This window comes from Montipora capricornis, chromosome 6, assembly GCF_036669925.1.
Source record: "Montipora capricornis isolate CH-2021 chromosome 6, ASM3666992v2, whole genome shotgun sequence".
Lineage (NCBI taxonomy): Eukaryota > Metazoa > Cnidaria > Anthozoa > Scleractinia > Acroporidae > Montipora > Montipora capricornis.
In genome coordinates, this window is record NC_090888.1 from 38,668,885 (window position 1) to 38,691,384 (window position 22,500).

The 22,500-nt window shown below is 39.2% G+C and overlaps 2 protein-coding genes across 2 annotated transcripts in view; one reads left to right on the forward strand and one right to left on the reverse strand.

Annotated features, from left to right (window-relative positions):
* The window catches only part of LOC138052075 (leucine-rich repeat-containing protein 23-like), a 66,933-nt gene extending 59,062 nt beyond the window's left edge, over positions 1-7,871 (reverse strand). Inside the window, exons 1-4 of the mRNA XM_068898436.1 lie at positions 7,728-7,871; positions 7,472-7,584; positions 2,216-2,267; positions 1,992-2,099 (exon numbers count right to left, since the gene is read on the reverse strand). Coding sequence (XP_068754537.1) covers positions 1,992-2,099; positions 2,216-2,267; positions 7,472-7,584; positions 7,728-7,811 — 357 coding nt within the window. The 5' untranslated portion in view covers positions 7,812-7,871. The remainder of the gene's footprint in view (positions 1-1,991; positions 2,100-2,215; positions 2,268-7,471; positions 7,585-7,727) is intronic.
* The window catches only part of LOC138052072 (DNA repair protein REV1-like), a 40,333-nt gene continuing 25,162 nt past the window's right edge, over positions 7,330-22,500 (forward strand). Inside the window, 2 exon segments of the mRNA XM_068898432.1 lie at positions 7,330-7,449; positions 7,835-7,999. Of these exon segments, the coding sequence (XP_068754533.1) occupies positions 7,898-7,999 (102 nt within the window). The 5' untranslated portion in view covers positions 7,330-7,449; positions 7,835-7,897.

The window sequence follows — 22,500 nt, forward strand, 5'->3', positions numbered from 1 at the left end:
TGTAGAAATTATTTTATTGTAATTGTTCACTTCTTTCTTTCTTTGTTTCTCTCTTTCTAAATTCTTCTATTTCTTTTTTATTTTGTTTAACTTTTTGAGTTACTGATAATGACGTGTGATTAATAAAAGCACCACCTGCCTCGGTTAGCTCTCCTATCTGCTGGTTGCACAGTATTATCATTGTAATTTGTATTTTAAATGATGATGAAACGATGATGATGACATGTTCAGTCCACACGACTATGTCAAGAACGATCATCATGTTGGTTTATGCTTAAAATGTCAAATTAAATGCGATGAGCTAGCATTCTTTACATCTTACCAAGTTTGAACAAAGTAATCATGTACCCTTTGAAGGTTGATAAATTAAACAAGTATGAAAAAATAATTTTAAAAAAACTTGTGTGCATGTCTCTGTTTCTTTTCCACCTTTGGAAATGGTTCAAGACTCGAGCAGTAGCATCATGGTGGTGGGTCCCTTGGGTATGGTAACTAAAGATAATTTTTTTGACCAAACTATTGGAAGATCCCAATGACTATTTCACGACACCCCCTCAACAATAATTACTCTTACGGAGCTTGGCAGGACGGGTGAAACCCCAGGTCGACATGGGGGTGAACCTGCACGAGGGGGATTCACAAGACAGATGATTTAGATATGTGGTTTGACAAGATGGGAGGGTTGATGGTCTTGGATGATCTCATGGAGGAAGATGGCAACGACAAATGTGTTTTGGATCTTTTCATTACTAGGGGTCTCATCATCGTAACGCTACCGTCCAGTATCCAATTGCATGTCCAATACCAACTTCCTTCCCAAGGTCTCTCTTCTCTGCTTCCATTATCGTTGAGAAATAGACCCTGGTTCAGGCTGTTGACATGGCACTCTTCGACAAACAATTTCACACTGGGGCAGTGTTTTCATTATATTTTGATCCCACAACTGGGCGAAAGCGTATTCCTTTGACAATTAAGTAATTTTTACCTTACAATGTAAGTATCAAAAAGGTCAAAAGAACTCAGACATGTTATACTCCCACAGGAGATGAATTCTGACAAAAACAGTCAACCTGAAACTAAGAGCTTTAGTGACCGACAAGACAACTTCAATGTCGAGCGGCCATTAATGTTAAAAAAAAAACTTGATTTCATTTATTTATTTAGTAGCTGAAGTTGCTTCTACAGAACATACACTAACATAAAAGAATGTACCAAACACTATGTTTGCTTGATAAAAAAAGTCTCTTTTACTTTACCAGGGTTAAAAATATGTGGTAAAAAAATTTCTTATTTAGTACACGAAACTGTTGAAATATATAATCATCGTAATTAGTCAAAACTGTCTACTCGATGTACAGGATTGCAACTTTAGAAATCACGTTGTTTAACATTCAAAGGAAAAACGAAAATCAAAGAACAAAATTAAATTAAATACCTGCACATGTTAATACAGTTTGATTTGATGACTTAAGGCCAATACATGTCAAGAACTTATTTAATATGTTACAACACACCAGCTGATCGCTGAACATGTTTCTTTCCGATGGATAAACGTTTATGACCCATATGGTAAAAATAGGAATCTGCGCTCTGTTTGTGGCACATCATTATGAAAAATTACACTGGAGGGCAAACGCTTTTCGTTTGTACGCATGTATTTACAAAAGCATCAAAATTAATTTTTGAGTGATGAAATTAATGGTCATAAAACACGATCTTTCCATTTCTGGAACTTGTAAAGTCCAAGGTTTATTAAATTAAGTTCACCCATTATCAGTCATGTGGCCAGTTTGTTGCAGGTGGCCTTAATTACAGTGATAGATGGTCACACCAGGTACCTGCTACACATAACAGTTAACATAATACATGTAGTTATATTACACAATAAGGAATAAATTATCATAAATTGTCATAATTTACTCTACTTCATTGTTTGAGAGACTCTGCAAATGGACATTAAGTGTTAGTTTCAGCTGTATTTTACTACTAACCTCATCCAGTTTAGCTGAGTTCAAGAGATTTCTGTCAGCTTTGAGAGTAAGGAGATGAGTCAATGAATTCAGAGGGGAAATATCTCTTAGCTTGTTAATGCTTATGTCCTAAAACAACAAAACAGTTCAATTACAAGTATATTGTATATCGAAATTCTCGCAAAAACATGACAGACCATCTTAAAAAACAATCCCACCCATTCCATTTGAACACAATCCCTTACCACATATCTTAAGTGAATGAAAGAGCTGAGTATGCTGATGTCCGTCAGTTCCCTGTAAAACAACAGAATACATGTACTGTAGTTTAATACCAATGGAACACAATTTGGCAATAAATTGTATGTTGTTTCTTTTGCCAAATAAAAAGAAAAACAAGAAAGTGAAAAGCAATATGTGTCATTTGCTTTTTCCCTCAAATAAGGTGTAAAAGTTAAGCACAAGCACCAATTACATGTATGATGTATCAATCACTTTTTATGTAATTCTCAGTACATATGCTCTTCTCCTTTATAGGTCAACAATAAGCACTTAATGACTGGCCCCACGGGGAACAATGAGTTTTGTTTCCCCGAGTCGAGACCCTCAATGTTCCCCGAGATGATTTAGCCAAGTGAGTTTTGATCCATGACAAGTGACAAGTTCTCCTCTAATTGGAAAATATATTTGAGCTGGGAGGTATATACTTTACGACTGTCATGACAATCTTACATGTAACAGGACCATTGGGGAAAAAAAATGGAGGAAAACTATCCTTTACAGCAAAATAATTACATTCACAGGATGCAAGTGTAATTGCCTTCATGGTGGAATGCAATGTATACTGTAATGTGACAACAGCTATTGTTATATACCTAGACTTTCACTCAACAAAATGAGCACTGTGATTGCTTGATTCCTGGTCACATGCCCGACTAAATTTAAATGTATCCCGACCGGGATACAATTCCGCGGTTGTAATACCAGCTCAGGACTAAACTGTTACAGTTTGCTGACGATACGACACTTATTTTATCGGACTTAAACTCCGCTAATGCCCTTTTTAGCTTACTTGAAAAGTTTGAGAAGGCCTCTGGTTTAAAACTGAATGTCAAAAAGACTGAAGCAATGTGGATTGGTTCTCTTAGGAGTTGCCGAGATCAACCGCTGGGAGTGAAATGGCAAACCTGCATTAAATTTTTAGGAAATCATATAACGTATGACATTAAGCTTTTAGTTGAAAAGAATTTTAAACAGACTAAAGAAAATCGAAAATGTAATTAATATTTGGAAAGTTAGACGGCTGTATATCCATGGTAAAGTAACAATTATCAAGGCATTCTTGCTTTCAAAAATGATTTACCCTAGCCCTGTTTTGACTACTACTCTTGAAATTATAAAAGAATTTAACAGATTAGTATTTCACTTCCTATGGAATGGGAAAGATAAGGTCACTAGACGCTCTACCTATGCGTTCTATGATTCTTGTGGTGTCAACATGGTTGATTATGAAAACATAGTCGGAGCCCTAAGGTTAAGTTGTTTAAAAAGAATAACGGATGAAGGATGCAGCAGTTTTTGGAAACTTTATCTCAATTACCTCCTAAGTAGTTATGGGAGGTTATTCACTTTTGATTGCAACAGTACTTACTATGCTGTTGATAACTTAAATATTTTACCTGAGTTTTATTATGAGCTTCTATTATGGTGGTCAGAATTATGAGATCTCGTTGATTGCGATGGCGAATATAAATATATTATATGGAACAACAGAGAAATTAAGATTGAAGGCAAAAGTGTGTTGTATAAACGTCATTTATCAAAAGGTGTTAAGTATACCAAAGATCTACTTTATGATAAGACAAACATTGACTCTTTTAACACTTTTGTAGGGTTAGGGACGTGGACTGGATTGAGACAAGCAGTGCCATCGAAGTTATGTGCACATCCACTTACTTTTGCTGTTGTTCTTGATCGATCGGGAAAACTTTAAATGTCGTGATTATTATAGCCTCTTAATAAAGTTTAAGTGTAGAAAGCCAAAGAAATGGGCCAAGATAGGGGAAGAATTTTGTTTGGAAGATAATTGTATTTCAGAAGCCTTTTTATTGCCCATTAGAGTTTCTAGTCAACCATACTTAAGATCTTTTCAATATAAAGTACTGAACTCTATTCTTTCTACCAATGAAGTCCTTTATAAAATAGGCTACATTTCAAGTCTTAACTGTTCTTTTTGCCAAGATACCAAAGAAACTAGAAACCATGCTTTATTTACTTGTCCCTTTTCGTACTCTTTTTGGATGGATGTTATTGTGGACATTTTGATGAATATTAGTACATGTACACATGTAGTTGTAGATGTCTCTTACTATGTGATGTTATTATAGGAATCCTGAAGGAGGAGATGGATCTAGTCAATTATGTAATAATTTTAGGTAAGAGCTATTTATGGAGCTGTAGGCACAAAAATATTAAACCGTTGTGTAGTCATTTTAAGAGAATTCTCGAAAATAAATATGAAACTGAAAAATACATTGCATTGGAATCTAATAGAATTAGTTCTTTCTGTAACAAATGGAAAGCATATGAATTGTTTTTAAGTGACGATAAGTAATTAACAATGGAAACTCCTTGTAAGTAATTTATTTACTATCAACTTTGTAAGTAACATAGTAAGGACACACAATATTGTAATAAGTACACACATAAAAATTGTAATATAAAAGTTGTAATTAAAGTTGTAAAAAAAATAATAATAATAATAAAAATACCAGCTCAGGATGTTTTGCTGACATTGTTGAAGGAAAAGTCTAAATATATAACAAAGGCCTCAATGTCTGGTCCCTTGGGAAACTAGTTAGTTTTGTTTTCATCTCGGGACACATCAGGGCCCGGTTGTTCAAAAGCTGATTAACTTAATCCAGGATTAGCGTAAACTTTTGTTCCATGTTTTCAACTTTTTGGTTAAAGTTTCTTTCGCTTGTTTTTGTTTTTCAAGTTCGACTTCTACCAATGTAAAATTTTTTTGAATATCAGCATTGAACAGCATTTGGGAGTAGAGAAAAAAACTCCTTGGTTAATTTTTAATCTGGGATTAGCATTAATCGGCTTTTGAACAACTGGGCCTAGGACTCCCGGAAAAACATCATTAACTGTTTTCCTCTGGACCATACATTAAAATGTATAATCCTTCAATTAACTCCCATAGTATTTCAAGGGCCGAATTGTATGTCCATGTACTTTGAACGGGTTCAAGCTGGAGAATTTCCTGTGTACACAGTGAAAACTACACAGGTCAACAAATACATTTTACAATAAAAATAAAAAAACAACAGTAATGGCAGGACGCTGGACAACAGCCAGTTGTTTGCCTAATGTCACCTGGCTTATGTCTTTCAATTTATGCAGACTCATTTCTTTTATTGTTATTGTTTATGCTAAATGAAATTGCTCACCTGGGCCACCCAGTTGTTCAAAAGGAGAATAACGCTATCCACCGGATAAATCACTATCCATTGGTTAACGCAATTGGTTTCGCTATTTAATGCGCCAATCAAATCGAAACTTCAACATTCCCCCCCCCCCCCCCCCTTCCCAGGCAAAGCCCAGGCATTTGACTATCTTCTGTGCCCGGGGAGTGGGGAATTTGACCTTTGCCTGCGTGGGGTGGAGAAAATTGAACCAGAAGTGTCAAGATTTTTTTTTTTCCGGAACAGTTTAAAGGAAGAGATATAGCATTTGCGAGCAATTGGCTCATGAAAAAGATCTTCAAAAGTTGTCTGCAAAGGAATTTTTGCTGCGTAATTTGTCTTTGTCATACTATAGAGTGAATACAATATGGTACGTTTTCACACCCTCCATTTCATTGTTAAAGCTCTGAATGCTGTAAGTTTCTGTTAGAGGTAATCAACCGACACTGAACAATTTAAAATACATGCAGTCATAAACACTCTGTTGTTGATAAGTATACAGTTCCCTCGATCAAAACAACCTTTGCCGTGTTTCAGTGTTAGAGCAGCTTAATATTACTTACTTATTGACACTGTCCGACTTAATTAATTCAATTTTCAAGTCACTTTTAATAGTTTCAAAATTAAAATTGTGTTAATGAGTCCCTAAGGGTCACTGACATAAAAAGGGGGACAGCCCCAGGGGATGTATGCATGCCCAGGAGAGGGGCATCATGGCAACTGAGGGTTAAATGATGATTTTATAATTTCCTCCCCCCACCCTTTGCAAGGCTTGTGAAACTAGAAAAGGAGGAAAACAAATTCTCCTTTTATCTATTTATTTTTTATGTTAATCACTGTCTTTTGGCAAAATTTGGGTGGCAGGGAAGGCAGAGCCTATGCCCCCTAGGGTAGCAGTGTCCCTAGGAGGACCCCTTAGAGTAGCAATTGTCTCTAGAGGCAACCCCCTCATTAGAATGTAACATAGGGTGGACCAGAAGAGGGGTGCCCTTCTCGAAGGAGAATAGGATAGATGGTGAGTTGTACCATCTTGGAGTAAGCAATCCGGACCTATTGCCAAGGAGGGCTCAGTGTCCCACCTACTGTGGGGTAAAGTCCAGCCCAGGATGCACTTCCCTGCCATCAATAAGTAAGTAAGAAATGTAAAAGGACACACCAACTGTTTTTTTTAGTTAACGGTGGTAACATGCGGAGTAATGTACATAACAAACCATGAGACAAAATAACCAAACTAAGATAAAATAGATGAGAATAGCAGAAGGTAAACATTTTGCATGACAAAGCACAGCCATAGCAATTAAATTAAGAAGACAAGGCTTCCAGTAGGCTGGGAGGATGGGAAAAATGCAATCTTAAAGAGTGCAACTCAAGGCACTTGCTTGAAAAGCAAAGCTGAAATGTGGATGACTAATGGTATGGGGGGTTTACATATTAAAGGTGAAACAGGTGAGAATCGTGTGATGTTGTGGAAAATTACTGGAAGCTTTGGCAACCTCTTTAACATTGTAAAAGTGAAAGTACTTTGACCTAAACAATGAGCTTTTGACTACTGGACAAGCCTTGATTGCAAGGGTGAGGAGAGTAGAGTACACTAGGGGCAAGCGAGGAAAAAATAGTCTGGTAAAAACGGCATCATCATATAAGGGTCAGGAAACATTGTGTTAGCATGTTTATGCACAAGCTTTATTTAGACCACAGGAGCCGAAGACGATTGTTCTTTAGTAGGGTATGACAGACAAATCCGTCCATAGGGTAAGGCATTTGAACACCATTTTGGCCCGAGGAGGCGGGAATTTGAACGATCCGATCTTCAAAAGTTCAAATGGGCTGCCCGGGCTTTGCCCGGGGGTGGGGGGGGGATGTTGAAGTTTCGAGTTGATCGGCGCATTACACTGGATAGTGATTTATCTGGCGGATAGAGCTATCCATCGTTTCAACAACTGGGGCCTGACTGTGCACTTATATGAGGAAATTATCCAGCTTACGGAGTACTTACTCCGTTATTTATGGTATTAATTTTGTTTTGCTTACTTTTCGTGAATGTCTAGGCGAACATATGCATGTGCAAGCCCATCTCCAGTTTTACATAATAAGGCAAGACTGTCAGCCAGTATTTCTTCTGACAGGGGATTCTCTGGTGGTTTCTAAATAGCCAAATTGTAAGAGAAAAAAAATAACGAATCAACATATTGCACTGGTCGGAGAATCGCTCCCAGTAAGCTTATTTCGGAAGATAATGCTCATGTTAGAGAACAAAAATAAGGCGTAAGATTCTTATTTAACTAACTTCTTCCTCATCCTGTGTCTCGTCTTCGTTTTCGTCATCTAATACTGGTTCATCAACTCCCTCTTCATCTTCGAAGTCCGACATTTTGCGTTTCTTTCTTGGCGTAGTTTCCCTGGCAACAAGTTTGCCGCATTTGAAGATCTTGGAAGCTGGGGGACTAAGTTTAAAAAATGGCGGACAAAAACACATCTGAACATGTCTTAATGCAGAGTAAAGCTTTCAAAAAGAAATCAGACGAAGAAAAAATAATCAAGGGCGACTGGAATGGCTGGGTGAGTTTGTCCATGAGTTATTCTTTTTTTTTTTTCAATGAGTTATTCTTTGCACAGCTGTTTATTCACATTGGTCGTCTGGGCGGCCTGTTCGGACCAGTTTTAGAGGCTGACAACAACTAGATTCCAACAAAAACAGCCTTTGGAAACGTGGCAAAAGAATGTCACTGTTTGTAGTTTCTTAGGGTTAAATGCTGAATTGACGTTTCAATGGGTTTTCGCGCCGTCTTGGTTTGGGAACGAGAAAGCATAATTTGTGCCTTTTAATTGCACTTATTGGAAACAGTCATTCACCCTCAATAGGCCACGTCGGAAAATATCATAATACTCTTTGTTTGTCCCCTCAAATTTTGCATAAGCATGGTTTTTGTTTTCTCTTGGCACCATTGTAAGTCCCAAGAGAAACTGGTAACAATGCTTAATGCAAAATTTGGGGAGACAAACAAACAAACAAAGAGTATTATGGTATTTCCTATTTAAAGTTGTGTGCTTAGTTACCTAGCCTTCAAATGAAAGTGAAGCTGGTGTTGACCTTGTTATGATACAGACCTCCCTCCTTTTCTTATGTTAATGTTGTTGCCATGCTAGTTAGTAAGAATTTACACGAGAAAAGTAGTAAGGTTTGTATCAAAACAAGGTTAACTCCAGCCTCACTTTCATTCATAGACCAGGTAACCAAGCACACAACTGTAAAATGGACTATTGTTTGATTGCACTCACATGATAACACGGCCATGTTGGTGCCAAAACAACAGAAAAAATTAATGTAGCTTAAGTTTTGCATAATAGTAGAGTCAAATTCCCAAAAGACTTTTTCGCTTATATTCTTTCCACCAACATGGCTGTCGTGACATCAGGTGGAATCAAAAAAAAGTTCCAATTAATTGCATTACTTTTTATTTTGCTTTATTTCCAAGAGAGATCTCACATATAACTGGTGAAAGGCTTAAAGTATTGCAACCCATGGTCAGAAAGACATACAAGTACAGGTTGTAACATGCAGAAAAGAAACCTTTGGACTCACTCATACAAATTTCAAACAATCATAAAAAACGAATCCAAATTAGATGTGGGCAAAAGGTCTTCTAGATAGTGGCATTCTTTCATTTCTAAATTTGAAAGGCAATTATGGAAGGTCGTGACTCACGATTGGTATTAAGAACGTTATTTCGCTTAGTGCGTTCGAAGACAAGATTAGGAAAACTAATTTAGAAACTCTTGTGGGAGATGATAATTGTAACAATTACCCTCCGTGTATTATCCTTGGAGACCCAGGGGCACATATTGAGGATGAGGACAAAATCGGAGCAGGCGAGAAAAAATGCGATGAGCAAAAGTACCAAGGAAAAATAAGAGCCCCTGGCAACAAACAAACTCCATATGGACCAGTTCCAATCGACCGAGCAAATCCTGGATCCAGATTGGGCATAAATCCTTTTGTATTTTTCTGCCCAATCAGCAAACAGCCAAGCCAAAACACCATTTGGTGTGTTCTTTAATACTTGAAAAACAACAAGAACACCAGTTTGCTCGCCATGTTTGTCTGGCTGGTTCGAAGCGAAGATAATAGTTACGGTCAGCTTAAGGACGAAAGTTCATGCTAACACTTTCTCATCATACACATGTATTTGTCCATTCATTCCTAAATCTGGTCAATCGGTGGCCAAGTCTTTTACTTCTTTTTCCCATTGGCGTTGTTGTTTGCCCCTAAAATTCCATTATGAAGTCCTGAAAAAGTCAGCTATGTAAGGACACTTGGGTTGAAAGCTGCCTTTGTTGGAGAGAGTGATGAATCTGATAAGAGAATTATTAACTTGGGACCCTTCAAGTTGGCCTGCTCTATGGAAGCCCGGAATCGTTTGTTGGAGATGACAAGTACTGGGGAATGTTCTCCCTTGATTTGTATTGACATAATATTGTTGCTGTGGTATGTTATGAAGTGGCTGTATCATTAAGGATTGGGACATGCTACCAACTGATTTTTCAACGTTTGGTTCGCCCGTTTGACCCTTGAAATTTGCTGTTAGTTATTTCAAGTTTCCCGCATAGCATAATCACTGAGGCAAATGCTGGTAGAGTACGATACAAATATTGGCCTAGTGAGCTTGGGCATCTCAGAATATCTTTCAAACGTCAACCTATTGAGAAATTTGTCTTCAAACAACTTAAAGATTGCGGAATTTTGCGGCCCTTTCGTGGTTGCCGCGCTGGAAGAGCGTTAAAGTTGAGAAACCATGCTGCCTCATTAAATATTCCAACCGCACAACCAAGGAGACATTTGCATTTCTAGCTCGTCACAGTCACTGCATTCGTCATGCCATCTCATTCCAATCGGTCACGCTCCTGTTCCAGAGTCTCAGAATCGTAGGGAATTCTGTCCCTCTGTCGCACTGGCGAATATGATGTCTCTTAGCCCAAAGATTGATGAACTCGGGTGCTTTGCACATTATATCAATGACTGAAACCTGGGTGTATGACGACACCGCACCTGAACATTATCTTCACCTTCCCGGTTACAACTTGTGCTTAAAGAACCGCAAATCTGGCATGCATGGAGGAGTTGGTCTTTATATTAACAATACTATCAAGTTTAAGACCCTCAATGATTCATATCATCCCGAGTTGGAGCTGGTGCTATGGGTTCATCTTAGACCTGCGCGACTGCCAAGAGGATTCCCCTGCATTGTCGCTGGAACTGTTTATCACACGTTATACCCTAACGGAGACAGTGATGCAACTATGATCTACTACAGTGTACCTCCTTTCTTCACTTACGACCATCGAAGGGCTTTATCCAGGGTGCGGAATCCTTCTAACTGGCAACTTTAGTCAGCTTAACATTAGTTGAATACTAATGCAGTTCAAGTTAAGAGGTGACCGCACACTGGATCTAATTATTACCAACATGCCCCAGTTCAGCAAAGAATTTTTACAGATCTTTCCTCCATTTGGTCTTTCTGATCATTCTGTGGTCTTATTGGAACCTAAATCGAAGAGCAAGCGCACTACCAGCAGTCGTCATTTTATCACTTGTAGGGACACTCGCTCTAGCCATAAAAATGTGAGCTTGGCGTGTATCTGGGATCCATAGATTGGTCTGTTCTTGACTCCGCTACCAATTGCGAAAGTAAGTTGCAACTTTTCCAAGACCTCATAAAGATTGGCTTAGACACCATCATGCCTCTCAGGACTTTTAAAATTCACGTGAATGATGCTCCTCGGGTGACTGCTGAATTCAAGGCTCTGATAAAGTCGCGTCAAAAGGCATTTGCGCAAGGAAACATTGAACGTTATAGGCTCCTTCATAACATCACTAATCGTGGGCGTAAGTTGTGTTGCAGCAAATACTATAATAACAAAGTCGCCAACCTTAGGACCACCAAACCCAGCCAGTGGTGGAAAGAAGTTAAGATAATTGCGAGGATGGCACCCACCACTGGTAGTGATGACATACGTTCTCAACTAAACCTGGATGGGATCGCAGACTCTTCTAACTTCACATTGCAAATTTGATCAACACTGCTCTTTTGGAGCCCATGCAGGCTTATAGCCCGCTTGCATGTCTTCCACCAGCTATGGCGACTCTGTGGTCTTTACGGTCAACTCCTCAGAGGTTTGTAATGCTCTTTTGGGTTTAAACCCAAGAAAGGCCGGTGGCCCGGACGGAATAAATAACTGGCTCCTTTGAGAGTTTGCTGATTCCTAGCTTCCCTGGTGTGTGACATCCTGAACTCGTCATTTGCTGAACAGAAGCTACCTCGGCCTTGGAAAGATGCTGACGTCTCACCGCTGATGAAAGTGAAATCTGTTACTGTTATTAACAAGCACATACGACCCATCTCACTAACTCCTGTGTTGTCGAAGTTAGCTGAGGACTTTGTTGTAAACAAATACATCGGCCCTGCAGTTTTGGAGGTGATCGATCCTAACCAATATGGCACCATTCCAAAGACGTCAACTCTTCATGCTCTTATTTCAATGATTCAAACTTGGGCGCAAGCCACGGATGGATCAGGTTCAGCGGTTCGTGTTGTGCTCCTGGACTACAGAAAGGTGTTTGACCTTGTGGATCATAGTATTTTAGCTACCAAGATTCTTGAGCTGGCATACCTCGCAGGATTGCTCGTTGGGTTTGTGATTTCCTCATGGGTCGGTGCCAACGAGTAAAGTTATCCAATGATTGTTTCTCAGAATGGGGCGCCGTACCATCTGGGGTGCCTCAAGGAACAAAACTTGGCCCTTGGCTCTTCGTTCTGATGATTAACAATCTCCGCCCTTCTGGATCTGATGCATGGAAATACGTTGATGACACCATGCTCGCTGAGGTGGTTCCTAGGGGAGGCCAACGTGCCATGCAGGAGACTCTCTCAGCTGTGGAGGATTGGTCCAACACCAACAAGCTTCAACTTAATGCTGACAAGTGTAAACAGCTGCGAATTGATTTCAAAAGATTGAAGGAACAATTTGACGCGCTCAATGTGAACTCTAAAGAACTTGAACAAGTAGATAGCGTCAAAGTGTTAGGTGTAGCGATAAGCAATACACTTAAATGGAACTGTCATGTTTCTGAATTAATTAAGAAAGCTAATAAGCGGATGTATTTTTTGACTTTACTTAAATGTGCTAAGGTTCCTACAAGTGATATTTTCAGCTTTTATACTACTTGTATTAGGCCTGTATTAGAATATTGTGCCCCTCTGTATCATAATGCTCTTCCAGATTACCTATGTAATGACATATAGCGGGTTCAAAAACGTGCTCTTTCTATAATATCTCCCACACTTTCTTATCATGATTTATTACAATCGCTTAAGTTAGAAATATTGAAGGTTAGATGTAATGATCACTGTCAAAAGTTATTTAACCAGGTAGTTTCTGAACCTTAACACAAACTTCGTCATTTTCTACCAGCTAAGAACAAATGTCCATACAACCTGAGAAAACCTGGTTTTGTTGCATATAAAACGCACACTAAACATTCTAGTTCCTCCTTTTTTTCCTACAATGAGTAGGAATTAGATTCCTTAGATTCCTTATTATAAATACATTAAATACATTTTATGGTTTTAATATTATAAATTTTGAATTTTGAATTTTGTACAATTCAGCCTTTAGTAGGCTGCCATATGATTTTTCAATAAAGTTACAGTATCTATCTATCTATCTATCTATCTATCTATCTATCTATCTATCTATCTATCTATCTATCATCTATCTATCTATCTATCTATCTATCTATAGATATCTATCTATCTATCTATCTATCTATCTATCTATCTATCTATCTATCTATCTATCTACCTTTCGAAGGTGCAGTGAAATCTACCACTTCTTCATGCAAAGTTTTGGCAATAAATCATACTATCCACCTGGAGCTCCTAAAACCTCTGTTAATATAATGGTTGCCATGTACCACAGTGGTACATATGTACTTCTCGTAATGTCCAAGAAATTACCCTTGCCTCTTTGAAAGATTCCAGTGGGAAAGTCAGAGTGGTCATTGCCACGAGTTTCCCAGATTTAGGGGTAATTATGAAGGGCCCTCATCGTGTCATAAACTACAGACCACCAAATGACATCGAGTCATACATACAGGAATTGGGAAGGGGAGGAAGAGATAGTAAACAGTCAGGAGCCCTCCTTTCCTTTTACATCATGGCAGACAGCTACATATGTAATTGCACAGCAGAGATGTTGGAATATTTGAGATCAACCAGGTGTTGAAGAATCAAACTTCTGTCACTTTTTTAAGGCGGTACAGTTTGTGGCAGTAGTTTCTCTGGGCCAAAGCACCAGTGCTGTGATGTCTTTGCAGTGATGTCTTTGCAGTAGAGTGACTGAAGAAACATGCACCCTGATCAGCATGACAGCATGGTTTCACTTAAAATGAAATGATATCAAGTGCGAATGCTAGATCTGTTTCTGAGGATCAAAAAAAAATTAATAAGCTGAAAGACAACCTTGATTCTAACACACCATCATGTGACTGTTGCAGGTTTAGTTGCTCTTGGTCTTACTCGAATTTAACATTTTTCATTCCTTGCTGTTGTGCTTTTTGGACCAGGAACTCCTCAACTGCTGTTAATTCTGCTGTTTCTAGTAGTCCTTTGATCTTGTTTTGGGGGTTTTGAGTGTTCCATAGGAATCGCTGGATCCATGCACCAATCCTCAGAACCTTATGCACTTTGAACCTCTCAAGGAGCGAGTTCAGATCATCCTTCTCTTCTACTGCAACAGCAGCTAGTTCTTGTCAAACCTTGCATTCCGCCATACTCTCGGCACTAGCTTCTCTAATGATAATTATTGGGAGGCCACTTAACAGAGCCAAATGGGACCTTCCCACCATAGCTGTGCATCAGTCACACTGCCACCATGGCTCCCATGGTCAGCATCAGGGCGGAAAGAGACTGGGCGGTGAAACGAGAAGGTCCGAGCAAAAAGGTGTGATGCAGAAGACTGGGGTCTACTAAAGAGCCTTTTCAAAATGGTGGCAAGTGTTGAGATCGGCGACTCACTCGAAGGATTCGAAGAATTGTTTTTACAGGACATCACAGACGACTTTTTTGATTTGAACGAGCAAAAAAATTCTTCAGATGTTCCAGACACATACTGTAGCTGATGCTAATGTAACAAACATTCGTGCATTTACTTCTTGCCTAAAATTCACAAACCCAACAACCCAGGTCGCCCTATCGTTTCTGCCTGTAGTTGCCCCACCGAAGTCATTTCTAGCTACTTAGACAGGATTATGATGCCTATCGTCAAATCTTTGCCATCATACATTAAAGACAGTACACACGCACTACAAATTTTCTGCGATTTCAATTTCTCCGGCCAAGACAAACTTATTTTCACCATGGACATTACATCTCTATACACAGTCATTCCTAATAGCGAAGGTCTTCAAGCACTTAAGCACTTTTTCGATCAACGCACTGTCAAAGAACCTAGCTCGGAAACGCTCCTCCGCCTTGCCGAACTAGTTTTAACGCTTAACTGTTTTTCATTCGCCGGCAACTATTACAAACAAATTAATGGTGTAGCGATGGGCACAAGAATGGGACCTAGCTATGCCAATCTTTTTGTAGGATATGTTGAACACCAATTTTTTAATGAGTACAACGGCCCCAAACCTGAACTCTACGGCCGCTACATCGACGACTGCATCGGCGCTATTTCATCCAGCAGAGAAGAACTCGATCAATTTATAACCTCCGTCAACTCTTTTCATCCGGCTCTTAAATATACCTGGGAAATTTCGGAGACTTCATTGGCTTTCCTAGATATCAAAGTTTCTATTAGAGGCAACGCGCTATGTACTAGTGTGCACTACAAACCTACCGATTCACACAGTTATTTGTTGTATTCATCGTCACATCCATCACATGTCAAGAACTCCATTCCTTATTCTCAATTTCTTAGACTTCGACGTCTATGTAGTGATGACTCCGATTTTTCCAGCAAATCAGAGGAGATGTGCCAGTTCTTCGAAAAACGTGGCTATCCTGTCTCTGTGGTCAAAGCGGGCCATCATCGCGCCCAACAATTGGATCGACAGTCATCACTACAAACGTCACAAAAAGATAAGAATGACAGAATTCCATTCACCCTCACTTTCCATCCTCATAATCACGCAGTCAAAATCATCATTCTTAGTAATTTTAAATTACTCCAAAATGATCCCGAGACTGGTAGAATCTTTTCGCAACCTCCACTTATTTCATTAGAAGCGCGCTCTAAACTAACGAGCAACCCGGCACTTTCAAATGCGCGCGCTCACGATGCAAAACTTGTCTTTTCATTGTTAACACTAGCAAGATATCGGGACCTAAGCGATCTGTTAAGATCACCGATCGTTTCACATGTACCTCTGCAAATGTCATTTATTGCATAACTTGTACGTTATGCAATAAATTATACATTGGTGAGACAGGTAGACGACTAGGTGACCGATTCCACGAACACCTTCGCGATGTTGAAAAGAATGACAAGGATGCATCTAAGCCAGTCGCTCGCCATTTTAATCTGCCTAACCACTCCAAAAAACACATGGCTATCTGCGGCCTTTCCCTACATCTAGGTACTACGGAAAGCCGCAAGAATCTGGAACAAAAATTCATCTTTGAAATCGGCACCCTTAATCCTCACGGTATTAACGAACGCTTTTCATTTAACTAATATATTCCTATTTTTCACGTTGCCATACCACCAATAGCGTAGCTCCTACTCTACTATAAAAACTACACGTAACCCATAATCCCTCGATTCGCTCTGACGAATGGCTAACGCTCGAAACGTCAGCTTTTAGAATCTCTGTACGGTGGCCAATTTACATTATCAACTCTGTTGATAAAACCAAATTTTTGTATATTAAATTTTTCCGTCTTGTTTTGTTTGGTTCTCTCCTATGACCTATGGTCTTTGGGTAAATCCAAGTGTTTTGATTGGTGCTTTCTTGTTAACGCCTTTGCCATACAAGCCATTTCCATGGAAAAGGTTATAAGCCATGATTTTTTTTTACATTTCGTTTATATTCTGTTAACAAAGCAAAGGAACTCATTTCGTTAAAGGTGAGTATTTTTACGTCTCATGCTGTGTGTTGAAGGACCCAAAAGGCGAGTCAAAATACGAGTAACAACTTGGAAATATTAAGGTCTTACTAACCGAGCTGAGGGGCCATATTGGGGAATATTGGTTGAACATTGTGGAACTAAAGATGGAGAGCAGCAAGGTCCATACAAAAATGACCAAGGTGCAATATTCCTCAGTATGGCTTGTGCAAGCTTGGTTAGAAAGTAGTTTATCATATGGTACTCGGGCCATGGTTGTTTCTTGAATTTGTGGCTTTTCAAAAACAAAAATTACACAGCTTATGACCGCTTCCAAAGAAATGGTCGGCATCGCAAAACCCAACCAAGAAAGAACCATGCAATCACAATGCTTGCATTTACCTCAAAACTACCTTACCACAGGAGGAAAAGCCGGCATGGCAAGCAACCCCCCACCTTTAGCTCAAGGTCTAGATCTGCCACTGATTACCACAATATTTTCTGTAGTTGAATGATAGTTGAGCTAATTATGTGCCTTACTGTGAGTACAATAGTTGTGCAAAGTTTAATTGTGGCTTTAGAAATCAGTTTTTTCAGAGATATTGTTGGCACAGGATTTTGGTAAATTGTTTTTTATTGTCATTATTGAGAGCTTACTGAACACAGGCTGACCAGAGTGCACCTCAGGCTAAATGACAACACCATCCTAGCTTACTAGTTAGTATGAAGAGTTGTACAGTTAGCATCAAGAGAATTTGGTAAGCGTATTTATGGTTAGCTCTCACAAGCAGAAATGGTAACATGCTATTTTCAAGACAAAATAGAAAATAGAGCTAAATATTGTCACCTATTACCATTAATTATCTGAAAATATAAGTCCTGCCTTCCACACTGTGTACACAGTGTGACATTGCAACTCTTTTAATTTGCATAATCTAATGAAATAAATGTAAATTGGAAATATGAGACCAGATATTACAAAGTCATAAATGCTATCGCCCTCATTTTTGACCTTTACAAAAGAGTGATAAATGTAATTTTTTGGACAATAGGCTCTATGAGGCAATAAGACTAGAATTTTGCAGAGTGGTTAAGCATTTGAATCAAAAACCCTCTGAGGGGAGTCTGAATGTATGGCAAAAACCTCTACTTCGTGTACAAAATACAGATGACATAAAATAATGGCAACAAGAAACAATATCGCACCAAAATATAATGTCTTGCAAACAGTGGTTAAACAATAGTTAGGTTACCATTTGTGTCTGGTGCCCCAAGAAGGAGCCATATTATATTAAAGATGAACTGTCCAAGTTAAATCAAGATCAGTATGTTGATCTCTTCTTGGACGATGCTCATTTGATTGAGCAAGATGGAAACATTCCTGTACCTCATTTGCATTGGTGACTAGTCTGCTTATTCTTGATAAGCCTTGATGATCGAAAGGCAGCAAGACCATTCACATTATAACTGTAAGTGAAGGCTGTCATCCCGGGGGGGCTACTTGATATATCCCTGGGTGGGGAGGTGCGGCACGGCCCCTCATACCCTGACCCTGTTTAAGACAAATATCGCTGATTTTCCTACCCATTTTAAGACATAATTCCGATTTTTGATACCCTGTTTAAGACATGTAACCCAGTTTAAGACAAAATTTGATAAATCGATACCCTGATTAAGACAAAAAATGATAAATTCGATACCCTGGTCAAGACAAAAATCCCGAAAAACATACCCCGGCTGGCTGCACGTCCCCATTAAGCCCTTATAAGGGAGTACCCCCCCCCCCCCCCCCAACAATATCCTGATTAAGTTTTTTGGTAATTACATACAAGTTTCCATATTCAGCTTTGAACTCATCTGGGTTTATATAAGCCACCACTCACCGGTGGCTCAGTTGGTTGAGCATCGTGCTGTCATGCGGGAGGTCGTGGGTTAGAACCCCGGCCGGATCAACACTAAGGATCTTAAAATAACTGAGGAGAAAGTGCTGCCTTTGTAATTTCATCTGCAAATGGTCAGACTTTCAAGTCTTCTTGGATAAGGACTATAAACCGTAGGCCCTGTCTCACCAAAAAAATATCTCCTATGTTCATAAGTTCCCTGTGGGACGTTTAAGGACCCACATGCTATTCAAGAAGAGTAGGGGATGAAGTCCCCGGTGTTGTGGCTGTGCTGTTCTCTTCGGCAGAAGTGGCTGGCTTGGCGGTGATGTCTCCAAAAAGGCTTGTGGTGTATGAGGCCACCTAAGCAGAAACAGCCACTAATCAAAAAGGGACCTTGCCGAGTGCTGGAATATGTACTCACTAGATGTAGATGTCCTTTAAGGCCTTTTACTGACACCTTGAACACAATACGAAACAGAGAGTTACTGTATTGATATGTACTAATTAATTGAGTAAAAGGGCTAGATCAGCCGCACATTTTTTTCTTTTCTTTAAATAAGCCCTCAGCCCCCAAAAATAGACGTCGCTGATCCTTGAGTGTGAAATAGTACAATTATTTTACAGTGGACTGGCAATTGAAATTGAAATTGAAATTGGAGTACACTTGTCAAGCAGTGGCATCTTTTTATACTATAATTTTTAAGTTCTCTATGGGGTGTTGCTAGTCAAGCCTAACAATAAATACAGTCATTGTTACTTTTTAAGGTATGTTCCAGGGCTTATGCCTTTAATTATTTCATTTATGTTTCACACAGTGGAACAAAATGTGATCATATTGATGAGCCACAGGTTAGTTTATTTTGTTTCATTTTGTGTTACCAAACTGCACAAAGGCAAAGAAGACAGTATGGGGTTTGGGAGAGGATGGGGAGTCTTAAGATGTAGCATTAGTGATAGGCTATAAATTGCTTTTCCTCAGGGGAGGAATCAGGATATTCTTCAAGGAACTGCAATTATGACTTGCTTTGTCCTCAATTAGTACAAAATATGAAGGAGTTGCCGTGGAATAGTATGGCTTTTTTGCATAGTTATACCTAAGAGGGCAAGGACATGGTATTTACAAGAACTTATCAGTTTTGCATTATTTTGCTGTGATCCATTTTAAGTTACCTCGAGATCAAACATTGTTTGCCATGTTTTGAAGTGTTCTGACTCCGTCATCTGTCCTTTTGTGGAATGTTTGTTGAAGCTCTTGTTTCCAGGCTTTGAAGTAATTAAGTACTTGGTTTAAGTTGGTAGGGGATTTAAGATAGTGGACAACGGTAGGCTAGGATGGTTGGATGCGTATACCGGAGACTTTGGACGAGTACGGTAGAAAGGCGCGAAAATTCTTCACTTAAGGACGTTCGCGCCAATTGTTTCTGCGCATCCTTACTGCGCACGCAAATGCACACGCCACGTCATACACGAGCGCGCGCGCTAAGTAATAAATTGAGAAATGATAGGGCAAAAAGGCCATTGCTATAGCTTTGCCTGGATTTAACGCTCTTGGACGTTCTGTGACCCCTATTTTTCTTTTCACAAACGGATTTTATTTACTATTATCTCCACGTTGTCCAAAAATGAACAAAAAATCAATGTGGGAAGTTAAAAAAATTTCAAGATTTCTGCTCACGGGACATCAAATCCTGCCATCTTGCGGCTGCAAGGCGCGTGAAACTGTGGTTGCTAAATGCGAACTTGATCTTTAAGGGACCTCACCAGCTGACTAAATTCACTTAATAAGTCCACTTAAACAATATTTGGCAGAGAAGATTTCACTTCAAAGATTTAATTGCAATATATTTGGGTTTACCAGGGGCGGATCTATACCGGTTTCCACCGTTTTACGGAAAGCGGTCAAAAACACGGGGAAGGAGACTTTCGAAAGTTAACATCCAAAACATTGCCTGGGGAGCATGCCCCCGGACCCCCCTAGAAACTTTTTCGTTGTTTTGAAAATCGATCATTATTTATCCCAGATCCGCCCCTGTTTACAGACACTGGCCTTATTCGCTAACGAAGCCCGATTATGTCACATTTTGGGTGTTTTTCCGGGCATGTTCTCTCCAAAACGAAGTCGGTGACCCCCCATTTTTTTTACATTTCTGACATAAGTAACTCATTATCTTACAGTGGTAAAAGTTTCAGAAAAAAATCAATGTTGAAAAATTTTCGCGCGAACGTCCTTAAGATTCGGCCAACACGACCGTAGGACGGTGGAACAAACATGTCTTTTGAAGAGGCGAGAAGTTCTCTTGTAATTTCTTTTGCAGAAGGTTCAATTAGCGAGGAGGAATTTCTTATTTTATACCATGAATACGAATCAGTGAATCCCTCTTTATCCTTTCTGGGAAATATTTGAACCATTTTGTTTAGATTCCTTGGATTCTAGCGAGTGTAAATCCGCTAAGGGTAATTGGTTCATAAACAAAAAATGCGGCTACAATTATCGCTTTTACCTTTCTTTTCTGCTTTCCTCCTGTGTCATGGTGGATTTTGGATAATGCTACATTGAGAACAAGCAAATTTTGGTTTGAGCCGCGATGTGGCCGAGTGATGTCTGAACGAACTCAGAATTTTCGCTAGATTTTTTCATTTCAGCGATGGATAAATCAAGACAAACACAACCAAATGCACATTTAACCCATTGGGTGATCAGTTTTCAATGCTTAATAAAGGAAATGACTAAAATAGTGCTAATAAGTATGGATGAATTCCTACTGTTTTCACCGTAGATTCCACGACGAGAAACCCGGCGAAAACATACCATCCTAGAAGCACGATGGTCAAATGTCACGGGGACTTTGCGTGACATGACACTCATCTAACCGTCCCAGTCTACCATCGTGTACTATCTTAAAGTTCCTATTGACTGTAGTGGACTGTTATCTTTGAAGACATTCCAAAGCATTTCACATTTTCATAAATTCCTGTGTCTTTTCTGTGGTGTTGTTTTCATGCAAAGCCATGTCTTTGCAAACTTTTTCGGACAGAGTGTTAACAGCAAGCCTTACTCGTATTTTTTTTAAATTATCAAGATGAACTTACAAGCGCCCTGATTAAACTGTATTTGTTGTTTGTTGATTTTCCCAAGCGGGTGAAATCTTAAAAAATTTTTATTGTCGGTAAAATTGACTGCGGCAGGCGATTCGTCGTGAGCTATTTTAAGTGAGCAAGTTTGAAGTTCTGAAACGCTGCTATATCCAAATATATCCATCTGGTTTTTTACTATGTTATGTAAAAGCTGTCGATCTTAAACATATGTAAAATGTAGAGTGGAGTAATGTGGAGTACTCCTAAAAGAAGCAACGGAACACGGCTTGGTCACGACAAGCGGGACATACCTGCATTCGACACTGTCTTACTTCACTCAAATTTAAGCAGCTTCCGACGAAAATGCTTGAGTGATATTCCAACAGACAAAATAGTATTGAGTTGATTCAAAAATATCAAAAAGGCCTTTAAATAATACACTATTGGTGACCCAAAAATAAAGAAAGAAAACTTGATTTCCGGTTCGTCGAGAGGATATTTTTGACAGCCATTAAGTACACCGGAAGCGCGGAAGGAGCGCTCGTGCCAGTCCTTCTCCGCATCACACATTGGACCAAGAGCGGACTGCCCGTTTCACCGCCCTATGTATCCATAAGCGCTCTGGTCAGCTTGGTTGTTGGCAGACGAAACATGTTGCCATAGTACATTTGGGTGGGACTTAATTTTCTCAACTCGAGGGGTCTCTCACCACATGTCTAAATTTTGCTAAGATGAGCGGCTTTTCCAGGCAACAATTTGGACTTTCTTTTAATGTCGCCACAGAATGAAATTTTTTCAAATTGTTTTCTTTATTTTCTTACATGCTCAGCGAAAGCAGTTTCTGACTGCCTGTGGATTTGACCAATGAACCTTTTCTTGTAGATGTCTTTGGAATCTCTACAGTTTGTTTTATCTTGAATTCATATCTCATTTGGATTGCCATTTTTGACTAAGCCATTTTTAATATTTTTGTTCCACTTGCAATTTATTTAAT